The sequence below is a fragment of the Uranotaenia lowii genome, chromosome 2, assembly GCF_029784155.1.
Source record: "Uranotaenia lowii strain MFRU-FL chromosome 2, ASM2978415v1, whole genome shotgun sequence".
Lineage (NCBI taxonomy): Eukaryota > Metazoa > Arthropoda > Insecta > Diptera > Culicidae > Uranotaenia > Uranotaenia lowii.
Window position 1 is genome coordinate 243829512 of NC_073692.1, and position 15269 is coordinate 243844780.

A 15269-nucleotide genomic window follows, 5' to 3' on the forward strand; every position below is an offset into this window, starting at 1 on the left:
ATATAAGGGTTACCATACGTACTCTAAGAAATCTAAGAATACATCTAATCTTTTTTTAATCGAGAAATGAGCGTACTCTTCTTTTTGTGAAATTTTACGAAATGTACTCTTTTTTTGTGGAAGAAGTTAGTTAAAACTTTCTCATACAAATTAACTTATTTCTTCCGTTAAATAAATATTTTATCCTTATAAATACAAGAGTTCCGACTCTTTATGCACACCACTTCAGTTTTGCTTCTTTTGTTGAATGTTTTATAGGATGGATATCAGTGGAAGGAATCACGAGTACATTAACGATTTCAATCGAGATTTTTGTTTAAAAAAGCGCCTTTGAGTATGCAATGAATTCATGGTCAGCAGACAATATACATAACAACAACTTGCTTAAGGGGGGGTCTAACGGGTATAAAAAAAACACCATTTTCACGATTTTTTTCTAGAGCTATCGTTAAAACAAATGTATTCAAATTTTTTGCATTATATAAAGCATTGTTAAAAGAACATTAAGTAATTTTTTCGTAGAAAAATATTGAAAAATAAGCCGGTGACGGAGCACGTTCGAGGATGCCTTTTAGAAAACAGGATTTGCGGTGGACACTGTATCTCAGCACAGAATCATCTGAATTCAAAAAATCTGAGCAAAATATTTTTAATAGATGTTTTTCTGGACCCCAACGTTTTTATTTAACTTAAAAAAAAATTTATGAAGTTTTTGTGGCTGTTTGAAGTAAAAACTACGATTTTTCACGAAAAAATCCGCCATTTTTCACCTGTAAAATCTCCCCAAAGTAAAAAAAAACAAAAAAGAAAAACGTTGGGGTCTGGTATTTTATATGTAGAAAATATGTTCCAAATTTGAAAAGAATCGGATAAGTAGTTTTCAAATGACGTTTGAAGTTTCTGCTCTTCCTTTCTTGCAGTATTAGATAGGAGGAGATAAAGGCCTATAATTTCTACAGTTTTGCTTCAATTGACTTGAAAATTTGACACAATATTCTTGAAATGTTTTTCAATAAGAAAATAAAAAAATAAAAAAAAATCGATTTTTTGAAAGTGTTAGACCCTACCGCCCCCTTAAATAAAAGCATAGTGCACAAAACGTGCGCGCACGAATCAGCAATATTGTTTTTAAAGAATAAAAAAACACGCCTCTATAAAAAAAAACTATTCTTAAAATGCAGTTTTTTTTTATCAACTTTGGTGTGCTTTCTCAGCATATATTCAAAAACTAATAATCCAACTTAAAATTCTGTGCATTTGTCATGTAAGTCATATATCTTGCCACAAATTGGCGGTTTTTGAATAACCTTAAACATCATGGTCTTTGAATAAGTGGCGTTTGGTTTTACTATTTTTATTTTCTTATACGTACTCTTTACAGGATATGGTAGCCCTATTCTATACCATACAGAATTCTGAAAACGCTGATATGACTCAAAGGAGGAAAAAGGTTTTTTTTTTCCAATAACTTTTATTGATCGCAAATTAAAAGTTAACTTGAGCATAACACGGCGATTTGTATTCATCTGGTGATATTTTAACACCTAAAAGTTATTACAAAAATCAATGTTACAGTTTTTTTCAAATGATGCGACGCAATCTTCACAGAATCGAATATCTTTAAATTTCAAGTGATGTTATACAATAAGTTTCACTTCACTTCGTTCGTCTCACGTTAAATGTTAGAAGATAATTTCAAAGAATATTTTTTCGATGTTTTAAGTTGTTCATGATACCTATTATTGCTTCATCTTCGATTTCCCAATACCAAACATATTTTCTGCCTACATACAGGCGTTTAAAAGTACCTCCTCATTATGGAAAATCAGGCGTATTTATCACTCTGCAGACGTAATAACTCAACTGAAACTAGAATAATACAAAATTATCCGTCTTTAACCCTCATCATTGGTTTAGCTCATCTGTTCATATTTTCAAACTGATTAAAACTGCGCTCTTCTGCCGAAATACTCACCAGTGTTGTCTGTGAAGGACTTGTTGCGATAATGGTCGTATCGTTTGAGGAAGGCCGCTCGCTGGCTGTTGTTGAGCTACTAATAGAATCGCAGTTATTATTGTAATTTTGGCGGATTAGATTTCGCGTTCGCCAGTCCGAATTGCTGATGCTGGTGCTGTGATGAGATGGGCTCTGATGGATGCTGCCAGTGCTTCCGATTCTTCTCGTTGGAGATGTCGTTGGTGAAATCCTGCAAATAGGAGACCAAACAAGAAAGAATCGAAATTAATTCCTTTTATTCTGTTCCGCCAAAACCGGATGCGGTCAACATTTGTTGTGCGTATTCAGCATAAAAGTTCAGTCATAACGAGTCGCTTTTACATAAATCTCCGCTCACCGGAGAGAAAGAAAATAAATCGCAAATCCTTATCCCGCCAGATCCCGGCACGAATGAATAAGAAATGATCGCAAAACGCAATGGCATGCATTAAATAAACGCAAAATACGACCACCGCACAACACGGGACTTGGGCTATGAGTGGGCGGTACTTCGGATAAACGTCGGAGCAAATATTTCACAAAAAAGGAAAAAAAATAAAATCCGAAGCAAACCCTTATTCCATACAACCTGGCCATCGGCGGGGATCCCCAGATACAGAAGCAAGAAGGAATGGCCAAGGCTGAAGGAATCCATCGTTCATTCTCACTGCGGGAATAATTTACGGCAAACTTTCTTCCGAATAAATCAAGACTGGAGCAATTGCTCCACTAGCTGTGCCATGCCAGCAGACGAATGGATTGTGTGAATGGATTAAGTGGAGGGTTGAGTTTTTCGATTTAATCTAATATTTAAGAGCACTTACAGGTGTTCTGATTGAAGTTTTTAAAAAGTGGATTTGAAGGATTTTGTAGATGTTTATCTTGATGGTTTCTGTACAGTAAGATTCGGAAACGATTAATGGTTTTTCACAGAAATCTGTCCCAAATATTTTAATTTCGAGTATAGCTTTATATTTTAAATTATTCTTTCCGTTTATGGTTGGAGAACAGCTTCAATCATTTAATAACGTTGAAAGATTTTTTTAAGAAAAATATTCTGAGGAATTTTCTTCTTCAATCCAGAAATGGGGTTTTGAGTAACAATCTTGTTATTATTAGGCTTTTAAACTAATTGAAATTTGAAAATAATGAATAACTAAAAGCATAGTAATATAAATATTTTCATAATCAAACAATTTTACAGTACAGTACAGTAATTTTACATCAAATCAAATGCAGTCTCTAAAACCTTATTAATTTAAAAATTGAAAAGCAGAGCCTTTCATAAGAGTCCAATGGTAACCAATTTTTAAACCAGCCATATTTTGATAATCTGCTGATATAAGTGATTTGAACCAGTTCCAGATTTTGCTATTAACCAAATGTTAACGTTCAACTGAAAGTATTTAAAAACCAATACAATACAAACCACTTTTCAAATTTTACCCACAAAAAGGAACAGACTCACAAATTTATCAAATAAGGTTTAAGGCTGGGAAGGCAACATTTCACTAATATTCCTGGACAAGCTTCTTTCGGGTTTCTTCGGATAATGATGGTGATCTTCCCTCGATGTGAATCGAATCGGTCTTTCCTCGATGCCATTCCATATAATCTGTTTTCGGGTCTCGTTCGTTATTCCAGTAATTTTTAAGATTCATTTTGATTTGGGAAGAGTAAAATTTTCCAGCAGATGAAAACTCTTCCATCAGTTTTGAGCACAGCCTACTAAGTCTTTGAATTCAAATCTATGGAAGCACAAAATCTGACAGCGACAAATGTAAACAAACTGCTTCGAAAAAAAAAGGATTTTTAAAAATATTTTCTGCCTATAGTGAGTGGATTTTGAAAAATGTAAGATAACATTGTTAGTAATAATTTTATTATGTTCGTCATTTATCTGCACGATTTGCGTATTTATTAAGCCTTAACGCGGTCGTTAAAGATGAGGAGAAATTTAAACTGTTAAAAACTACAATTTTAAAATAGTGATTCCTCTTTTAAAACACAAGATATTGGAAATCTTTTGCAATCAAAAGAAGTACAAAGAATAATGTAACTTAACAATATCAGAGTTTAAAAATTACAAACATAATATTGCTGATAAAAATACCTTTTAAATAAGCACTGTTTGTTGTTTTAGGACGTAGATGAGCACATCGCAGATGTCCTGTCTTTTGCTGATGGTTGAAAAAGGATCGTAGAAGATAGAGAAAGGGTGCTTAAAGCTGGTCATTTGGTCATGGTTGGAATCGAGGAAGTAAATCCGGACTGATTGGCATTTTCGGATCATGCCTTTCTTCTTCGTCTCCTGGCACAAAATTTCACGAAATAAGGATCCGAACAATGTTTGAGTTTGTAAGTTGGAGTTTCAAATGCTCCTGCAATGCTGGCCAAGAAAGATGCAAGCATATGATGGCCACCTTATTTGACATTTCCCTGCTTTGAAAGATTTTGTTTATTCAAGTTTCTTGACTAGATAAACGAACTTAATTTCTAATAGGGATCCTAAGCTTTTGGTTTTGTCGGCGATTGACCTGCACCTGTCTAGCGTCCGAAAAATATAAACCTACTCGACTTACGGAACTTTGCTCCGTTAAGCAGGAATGTCAAGGAAACGTGACAGCTGAAAACTCTCACAAACCACTTGTCGGGAAAGGGAGGTAAATTAGAATTAAAAATCAAAGAATAATTTTTCTAAGATTATTTTGCAGTATTTCTAGAAAGTTCCCTAGGCTATGAAATCAACAGCAGGCCTTGGATAACTTCGACTGCAAATGGCAATGATATTCACATTCAATTGACATTCCTAATTTAATAACCCATCGTTTGCCGAAGACTTCGCGAAGCCACAAACAAATGATGAAATTTTTTATTCATTCCGATTGCCGTTTAAGTCGCATATTGAGACAATCAAATTTCACCTGTATGACTTGTTTACTGAAAAAAATAATTATAGCTACAAGCACTTCTACGGACCACTTCTTCGCGACCTGGAAGTAAACTATCAGTTGAATGTGTGTATCTCAGCTATGAAGCAACCGAAATTTGTTTGAAAACTGTAGGCCAAGATAACGAAAGCTGGAAAAAAGAAAGAAGTTTCCGTATTACAGCTTCGCTAGCATACGGTTTATACACTTATTACTTCACAGCGTCCTCAAAGATAAAAGATTGGCGTCGGAAAATTTCCAAAATCGTTATTAACTCAAATTTTAGTGTGATCAAATTTAATAGTATGTAATAATTTTCAAATTTTTGAGCTCTCTCGCATTTATGCTGTTTGAGCGAGATGCTTCGTCAATGAAAAAAGGTTATAAAAAAAATAAAAATTAAGCCTTACATAAATCTCGTTCTCAACGTAACGGTAGACTTGGCGCGGGGTTTAAAAGCAGCAAGGCGCTGAATAGCCAACTCTAGGTTTTCCAGCATTGAAAATGACGACGATCCGTTCAAGGAACATAGTTCGGCTTCCGTGTTGAACTTTATGGCGCATTGCCTCCGCCGACCAAGAAATATTCTGTCCAAATCCGTAGTATCGACTATCTACTTTTTCTGGGACTGGAGATGGTTCATGTTAAACAGAAATTTTCGAAATATCTTCGAAAGGCGTTGCGTTTCCGATTCTAGCATTCCGATTCTCAACACGTTTTGTTCGTTAAGGAGATAGTTTTTCTTGCTGTTTTTCACGATCTGTGCAGGGAAGATTTGCAGAAACTCTTAACGTCGCCGAGGATTCATAGATCAGGTGCAGTGACTTGATCTAGATTGATCTTCTACTGTCTTTCTCCCCTGGAAACGAATGGAACGAGATTCGATGACCACGTCGCTTTTTGCAAGTGGGAACGATGCATGTCGTCTTGTTCATAGTGCTCTCACATCACATTTCACAGACGTATTGAAACAACTATTTTTGTAAAAAAAAATATTGAGTTTTTAACCAGCACGTCAGCACACAGATATTTCGGAACTTTATCTGCACTTTATTTATTTATTTTAATGATTTAACGCACTTTAATCATGAATTGTTTAAATTCCTTTTCGTTTGTTTACGTTGTCATCACCCAATTTTGAAACGCACACAGTTAGCAGCAGTGCAGCTCTTCCGCCTACTATAGGCGATGGAAGCGTAGTGCAAGTGGGATGCAGCTAAAATTACATCCAACTTTTGACAGATCTTACGGGATCTTAAGCAGAGGAAGAATAACTAAACAAAGTCCTTTAAAATAGTTTCAACTAAATTCAGATCATTCCCTAAGGCATTGAAAAATAAATCGCATACCAAAGTCGCTTTGCATTACACGATATTCAACGGTGGTTTAGATTTATAGTCAACTGATAGTCGGTTTAAGGGGCAGTCAAAACTTGACAGTCACTCGTTTTTTCACGTTGAAAACCGTGGTATTTTAGTAATTAGCTACGTCTAGTTTCAGATAAACCAATTTTTTGAATAATCAATCGATACACGCATAATTTAGATTGTCAATAATCATTTTTTTCTTTTGCCAGAAAGAACAACAAATTTAAACTTCATTTAGCTAGTTTACCGAATGATAAGCAAAGCAGAGGAATAAGTTAAGCCTAAAAGATCGCTTGAACCACATACTTTCTTGATCTGTACATTCATCATAAAGTTAATGGATTTGATAAAAAAGTGATGTTAAAATAGTTTAAGAAGGTCTTTCATAAATTTTTTTTTACATAACTTTGCCGACTAAATTATTCAATATGACCCCGTAGATACCTTCCATTTTACTTGGTACGTGTAGGAGCTTGTTTCGTGAACAAAATCACTCTAAGGGTAAATAACAATTATACGTCTCGTAATTAATATCCTTGCTTCTGGATTCAACATGCAAATGCACTTTTGCTAGCAGTACAAACAAAAGTCCCCTTATTGCAGGAACGAGAGAGTGTGAGAAAAAAAATCAAAACTTTGCATTTTACGTGCTTTTTCGAAAAATTTGCTGCAGCGCGACTAAATGTACGAACATAAAATGACAAACAACAAAATCCCGCCATTTGCCGGTGTTATTTTCCCGGCACGAAATTTAAACAAAGGAACGAACGCGAGAAAGAGAGACAGACAAATACAGACCCGTCGTAAAGTTTCCCGCTTCTTTGGGCCATCCAGGGCAAAAAAAAAATAGCAAAAACAAAACGAGGCGAAAAAGTTTTCCCGCCAGTAGTCGCTGCGTTGCATTGAATTTCATGCACGTGGCTAATACGTGAGTAGGAATGCATTTTCCCATGTGCAATCACCGCTCTTTTCCGCACTTCCTTTTGTGTCGCTGAACCAACTTCCAGAAGATCCTAAGATTGGGGAAGGAAATACTCGAAATTGTAAAAAGCATCCAAAGCAGCAAAAAAGGCGAAAAAATCGTCTGGACTGGTAGTGGAAATTTTTGTCGTCTCGTCGTTTTCGATTTTCATCGCCCAGCTTCCGGTTGCGCTCTGGAAGGTTTCCCTTATCTGACTCTTCCTTCGTCTGGAATATTTGTGTACGCCTCTATTTGTCTGAGTGCCAATTTGAGCGTAAACAGCACAAATTTTGAACTGATTTATTCGGTTGCATTCTGAAGATAAAAGTAAGAAAACAAAAATCCCTCAATAACATAAATTTTGAAAGAAGTGTACATCAGGCACATGAGGAATGGTGATTTTTTATACTTTTGGAGCAAGATGAACTTTTGTTAACATTCGTGGCAAATTTCAGCTCTCTTGGTCTTACAAACCCGCAAACAAACAGAAATTGCTATTTTTTAAATGGAGATCTTTTTCCACTGAAAAAAAAAAACATTAGATGTACAATAATACTGAATTCAACAAACTTGAGATAGTCAATACATTTATGAAACATTGTAACAATTAGCATTGCTAAAACTTATCCCAACAGCAGTCGACTGTTCTATCGTGGAATTTAAAGTTGTGCTTTTTATCTCATTAGTCATGTTCCCATAAACAACTTCACCCAAAGTTTATGCAACCTTGTTAGTTGGCACACGATTCAAGAAATGCATCAACTATATACCGCTTCTGTGAATGAATTTTCATCAGCATGTTCTGTTGAAAGATTCCTATCTCTCAGCCTATTTCTGCTCGTCTTCTACTGTATTCTGTATTTGTAGGCCGGCATCAGCCTTCGGAGCATCATCATCATCATCACCAGCCTAGCATCGGCATCAACAAGGCGGCTCGAGACACTTTTAGCCGGAAGCGGAAAACTAGTTCAGCGGTGCAACTCGGCGGAATTTGTTTTCCATTTTTTCCCATGTCTGAGAGGTTTTTTTCTTCATTCGCCCCTTCTACGGCGTACATTCACCGAGAATCGCCTGTCGGACAGGATTAAACTGCATTTTTAATCCACCGTATTCGTTCGTGAATGGGTCTATGGAGAATCGCTAGCGGTATCACTAGCTAGTGATGGTAAATTCACCGGAAGTTGACTTACAGTCGGTTCGTGTTCACATTTTTATTTTTTACCTAGGTTTAAGTCAATTGCATTTCGAGACGATTCCATATCGATTTGTCAAAAATTAATTTTCTTTCTGAATTAAAAAAAAAAATGTCATTCTACCACCCACAGGGCCCGCTTGATCCTCAATAGTGGAGCCTTTTTCTTCATCTTTTGGAAAAATTCGTTCAACAGATAAAAAGGGTGGAAAAGCTTTGACTAGCGAGCAAACAGAACCTATGGCGCTTGTGGCGAGAAAATTCATAGTGCTGACAAGTTTTAACTTGATGCTGCACTTTTATGCTGTTCTTGTCATAGCCTACAAAAACACACCATGGACAAACAGTGGACAAAAGATAGTGTTCACAAAAATAAACTATTACGTTGTTGTAGTGAAAGAAAGCTAAGTTCTTTGCTGTATTTGGACAAGCGAAGCGATTGGTTTTGTAAGCGCCAGATAACGCTCCCATCGAGGTTTTAGGGATTGTTCGCAGGTAGCGTAGATTTGGTTGATGTAGAATCGCAGTGGGTATCATTTGGGTGTGAGGTTTTTTCCCCAAAAATGCAACCTTCGAAACGACGACAGCGCCACACGTCAATAGCACACAACTACCATGCCTCATCAAACCACAACCAGATGGCTGACACCTACGTTACCGAAACCGCTTGGTAGCCAACAACGATCGACAGCGACGCCTGAAGAGAGAAATACGAAATGCGATCGGGTTCCGAGAGAGGCGAAGGCAACGACCTGAACTGATGGTTCAAGGCCGGTCAAAATGCGGCTGCCTGGTGCTGGTTCACTTTTCCAACAGCATTCAGCGCGAATAGTTAAACCGCAAAATCAAGTTGGAAGTGTTGAAGAACTCACAGCCAGACACCAGGTAAGCCAGTGAACCGAAGAACCGCCATTTTGTATCCGCCCTAAGGACTTGATTCCTAATGCAAGTTCTCTCGCAACTAGGACCCCTTTTGGTTTAGGCCAAAACTAGGCCAACCATCGATACGGTTCCGGATTGGCAACGGTCGCGGATAATTGCCGTCCTCCAAAAAGGCGAACCCGACCCTCAAAGGCCACCGACGTGTGACTTACAACCTTGGTGTGTCCACGCTCCGAATCTGCGCACACGGAAGGTCGAACGTAAAAAGGTTTCCATCCAAAACCAGACCGCTTACCCGATCGTGACATCGCGTCCGGCTCCGTTTGTTCCTGCAAGAGTTCCGGGACATTCTTCGTGTCAACAAGGGCGAGGCCCTACAGGTTAGCCTAGCTTTAAGAAAGTGGGAGGTACAAGGCAGTGGTGCAAACACGTTCAGAATAAAGTAACGAGAAGTGCAATAATAAGGGGTTTTCCGATCATTTGAGTGACATTCCCTGCGACTTGCTTTGGATAAGCGTGCCGCCCTGAGGCCCATAGAAGGGAGTCCCTAATTCGCCGGTGGGGAGGTAATAGCAACATTTACATATTTGGCGCCCAACTTTCCATAGTCTTACCACGCATATCGTAGAGAGGTAGCTCAAGTATCTTGCGTACGTCTCTGGGAAAACGCCCATGCCTTCTCATTTCAACTTTTACTGAAATCTGGAAAATTTTTCTTACATTTGCACTGCCTTGAAATATTCACTTGCTTTGAAGGGGTTCTGATGTCTAAATAGACTGAATAACACGATTGCTTAAAAGTGTGTACCTAAGTCCTACATTTGGTTAAAACCTTAAGTTTTAACAAAGTATATTATTTGCGTTTAATCTCATTTGTGCTGTGTGAAGTTCTTTAAATTTAAATAATAACAACAAGGGGAAACACTATTTATTAGTGAATTTTAAATTTAAACTTAAATATACACTAATCTAAATTTAGATAATTCTACAAATTTAACTTGTTTTGTTTAAGTGTTCATTATTTTCATAAATTTGTTACACTTTTAATTAGTTAATTTGATTTTTAGAAACCAACTCTTTTCTTTTTCTATTTTTCTATTATTTCTTATAAAATGGATTTGATGCATTTAAGAAAACTTTATTCTATGCTAAATACGGCACATCTCGCTGAAGAGGAACTAAACCACGAATTGCATGTTCGTAATGCACTTATTCCGAATGATTCCAGATCGAGGAGAGAACGTTCGCTACGCGGTCTATTGAAATCTGAAATTAAAGAAAACAAAGCAGATTATTTGGCTTGTTGGGAATCAGTGGAGCAGGAACTAAATTGGTGTGGAACCAAATTGAAAAACATTCAAGAGATTCTTGAAGGGACTAAGACAAAAAAAGTACCTGATCAAATATTTAAATCTCAACTCATCCATATTTTTTTCCGCATGCATCGTCTCAAACCACATATTAAGGATGAAAAAGACCTGAATAATTTAACAATCGTAGCAATGGAATGCATGAGGTTGATAGTTAAATTCTATTCGATTGTCTCACCATTCGCTGACGTTAGGCAAACCGAACTAAGCATAATCAACGAAAGCTTTCAAAAAGAATTAGCGATGGAAATTAATAGAGAAATAGAAAATGTTGAAATAGAAGAAGATGAACAAGAACATTCTCCGAAAGAAGGACAACAAGAAAGTTTGGAAAGAATTGAAGAAGTTGAAATGGAGGATGAATTTGAGGAAGAACAATTAGAAAAGGAGCGAAGCGAAATGAACGGGGGTAGAGATGAAACCATAATTAGATTAGCTTCCGAAAACGAACGTTTAAAAGTTGTTATTAGTCAACTTCTGCAGCGCATAGAAGCCTTAGAAGTCGCGAGTGAAAATAAAACTAAAGCGGTAAATTTGCCAATTAAATCGTCGAACAGCACCCGAATAAATAACAACCAGGAAGCAGCCCGCGCCAACACAGATCTGCAAAAAAATACTGCTACACAAGATTTTTGTGAATGGCTTAAAGGTAGATGCAGTTCGTTGGATAGTTTTGGGGACAAGTTGAAGCCGAGATCCACCCATGCAAGCGCAAACCATCTGGGGGAGGAAGTAGACGGTCGTTCTAGAAGAGAACATCATCTACCGATTCACAAGTGGTCGGTGCGCTATGATGGGATGGATAACGGCCGAAAACTTAACGAGTTTCTGAAGGAAGTGGAGTTTACAGCTAGGTCGGAAGGTTATTCCAATGCGGATCTTTTCGCATCAGCACACTACTTGTTTACAAGAAAGGCGCGCTCTTGGTTCATGGAAATCAATGGAAACAATGAGCTTGGTACGTGGGAAAATTTAGTTTGTGAATTAAAAAATGAATTCTTACCAGTTGATTTAGATTTCCAATACGAACGTCTGTTGCATGCTCGCAGGCAGGGCCAGAGGGAAAAGTTCCAAGATTTTTACCTCGATATGGTCCGCTTATTCCGCAACATGTCGTGTTCGTGGGATGAGAAAAAAAAATTCGACGTCCTTTTCCGGAATACTAGAGAAGATTGTAAAATTGCGATGCTAGCGGCCAACGTGAACAGCATTCCTAAAATGAGGGAATTTGGAAAGAAGTTCGATGCAATCAATGGTCAATATTATGCTCAAAAAGGTGATAGATTCCCAGGTAGATCTTCGGCACAACTCGAAGAACTACAGCAATATGATCGGAGAGTTTTCGATCAACAAAACCGGCTGCAGCATTTTTCGGGACACAATGAGGACCCGTTTTATAAAACCGAACCTAGAAACAAGATGGCAGGTTATCAAAAAGATAATCGGAGAGCTTTGGGAGGTCCAAAAGGCTATCAGAAACCCAAACAACCTGCGCAGGCCCACTCTGGTAACAAACATGATCCCAAACCAGGCCCTAGTGGGACCGGTGCGTTACAAAGAATAGTTAGGGCATATATTCCAATAAAGGAAGGGGTTTGTTTCAATTGCCACGAATTTGGACACAATTTCCAAGACTGTCCAAAGGATAGGAATTTTTTCTGCTGGTCTTGTGGATTCCCGGGGTTCGCTACTTCGGAGTGTCCCTACTGTGAATCAAAAAACTTGAAAGGGACTACTCAGTGAGGCAGAGTAGTCAACCGGAAAAGCTCGAAAGTCCTCAAGCTGTTTCAGATTCCGATTCAACTACGATTTTGTATCGGTTGGGTTACTCACAAGTGGAAGTGACTGCTGAAGTTGACGAGATAGCTCCACTGCTTGTCAAGCTTAGCGGTGACTCTAGACCGTTTGTGAAAATCCAGCTGATGGGATTTGAATTGATCGGATTGCTGGATAGCGGAGCAGCCCGAACTGTTCTTGGTCTTGGAGCGAACAAAATTATAAAATCTTTGGCTCTCAAATTATTGCCAGCATCGGTTAATCTGCAGACTGCTTCAGGGGATAGCTTGGAAGTAGTGGGATGTGCTGAAGTTCCCATCACATTTAATGGCTCTACGAAGATTTTATCGGTTTTGTTTGCACCAAAACTACAGCGCAGATGTGTGCTGGGGTACGACTTTTGGCTAAGCTTTGATATTTGCCCAAGTATCCGGAATCAGCCCATGGATGTTCTTGATGACGAGACTCCCGACGAACTAGAAGAAGAAGAAGAAACGTTAACAGCAGAACAATTACAGGAACTAGAAGAAGTTAAAAAGCTTTTCATAGTTGCCGAACCAGGAAAGTTCACAAAAACACACATTATTGAGCATGTCATTCATCTGAAAGATGAATGCAAAAATATGGATCCAGTCAGAAAAAATCCCTATCCCTGGAGTCCACATATTCACGCAAAAGTTCAGCGAGCTCTAGACAACTTAATTCGGGATGATATCGTTGAACCCTCGGATTCTGATTGGGCATTGCCAATTATTCCCGTGGCTAAACGTGATAGTCCCGAAGTTAGGTTGTGTTTAGATGCTCGCAAATTGAACGAACGTTCCAAACGTGATGCGTATCCTTTGCCGCATCAGGACCGGATCCTAAGCCACTTAGGGCCGGTGAAGTTTCTAACCACTATTGACCTATCACAGGCGTTCTTGCAAATTCCGTTGAATTCCGATTCTCGGAAGTTCACGGCGTTTTCGGTCCCGGGTCGTGGATTATTTCAATATAAATCCTGCCCGATGGGTTTAGTCGGAAGTCCAGCCACGCTCAGCAAGTGCATGGACCGTGTGTTAGGTTATGGTGCGTTAGAACCGGAAATATTTGTCTACTTAGACGATATTGTCGTAGCCACACTGACGTTCGAGGATCACATGGTCAAATTAAAGGAATTAGCAAAACGTCTGGGGGAAGCCAACCTTTGTATTAATTTGCAAAAGTCTAAATTTTGTTGCCATGAATTACCTTATCTCGGATACATTTTATCCAAAGACGGTTTGAGACCTAATCCTGATCGCATTCAGGCGATCATCGGATATCAGGTGCCCAAATCAATTCGACAACTGAGACGATTCCTCGGTATGGTAAATTATTACCGTAGGTTTATCGACAACTTCAGTAGTATGGTTGCGCCGCTCACTGACTTGCTTCAAAACAAGCCAAAGCGAGTGATATGGAATGAGGCCGCCGGGATGGCATTTCAAACAATCAAAGAACGGTTGATTGCAGCTCCAGTCATGGCTAACCCCAACTTTTCTCTTCCTTTCGTGATCCAAACGGACGCCAGTGATAACGCGATCGCCGGTGTCCTTACGCAAACGCATGACGGAGAGGAGAAAGTTATTGCGTACTTCTCTGAAAAATTGAAGGGTGCTGAATTGCGATACCACGCTGCTGAGAAGGAGGGGTTGGCTGCACTCCGCAGTATAGAAAAGTTTAGAGGGTACGTTGAAGGAACTAAATTCACATTAGTGACTGATTCGGCTGCTCTTACTTTTATTATGCGCGCGAAGTGGCGATCGTCCTCACGTCTCAGTAGATGGAGTATCACACTTCAGCAATTTGACATGGACATCCGGCATCGAAAGGGGAAGGACAATGTAGTACCCGATGCGTTATCCCGTTCTATCGAGACACTGGATACTAAGTCCGAGGACGGGTGGTATGAAAATCTTTTATCGGCCGTAAAGGAGGATCCGGAAAAATATGTGGATTTCAGAATTTTGGACCAGAAATTGTTCAAATTCGTGGCCTCCAAAGCGGACACATTGGATTATCGGTTCGAATGGAAACAGTGTATTCCTGCGTCTATTAGAAACGAAATCCTAAAACAAGAACACGATGAAAATCTTCATATCGGTTTTGACAAATGTGTAGAAAAGATCAAAAGGCGATACTACTGGCCTCGCATGAGCAGCGATGTAAAAAGGTACATCAGCAAATGCGAGAGCTGTAAAGAGAACAAGCACTCCACTATCTCGAGAATACCAGAGATGGGAAAACAAAGAATTGCTACCCGACCCTTCCAGTTGATTTGCCTAGATTATATTCAGTCTTTACCACGGAGCAAGCAGGGAAACGCTCACTTGTTAGTTGTCTTAGACATCTTTTCTAAGTATTGCCGGCTAGTCCCCGTGAGAAAGATTTCGAGTGTAAGCCTATGTAAGCATCTGGAAGAGTCGTGGTTCAGACGCTTCGCGGTTCCCCAGATCATTATCTCAGATAATGCGAGTTCTTTTCTGTCTAAAGAATTTCAAGCATTGTTGAGCCGATATGAAGTACAGCACTGGGCAAGTGCTCGTCACCATAGTCAAGCAAATCCCGCAGAAAGACTTAATCGGACCATCAACAGCATGATACGATCCTATGTCAAGCAAGATCAAAAGCTGTGGGATGTGAAAATTTCCGAAATGGAGTTCGTACTGAACAACACGATCCATGCCTCGACTAGGTTTACCCCACACTGTGTAGTCTTTGGTCACGAAATAGTTTCTAAAGGCTCAGATCACGGGTTGGAACAAACCAGGGAG

The 15269-nt window shown here is 38.8% G+C and overlaps 1 protein-coding gene across 4 annotated transcripts in view; it reads right to left on the minus strand.

Annotated features, from left to right (window-relative positions):
• LOC129746201 (uncharacterized) overlaps positions 1–15269 on the minus strand; it is a 380075-nt gene that overhangs the window by 120905 nt on the left and 243901 nt on the right. For all 4 annotated transcript variants that reach the window (XM_055739753.1, XM_055739756.1, XM_055739755.1 and 1 more), the window contains exon 4: positions 1976–2207. In XM_055739753.1, coding sequence (XP_055595728.1) covers positions 1976–2207 — 232 coding nt within the window. The remainder of the gene's footprint in view (positions 1–1975; positions 2208–15269) is intronic.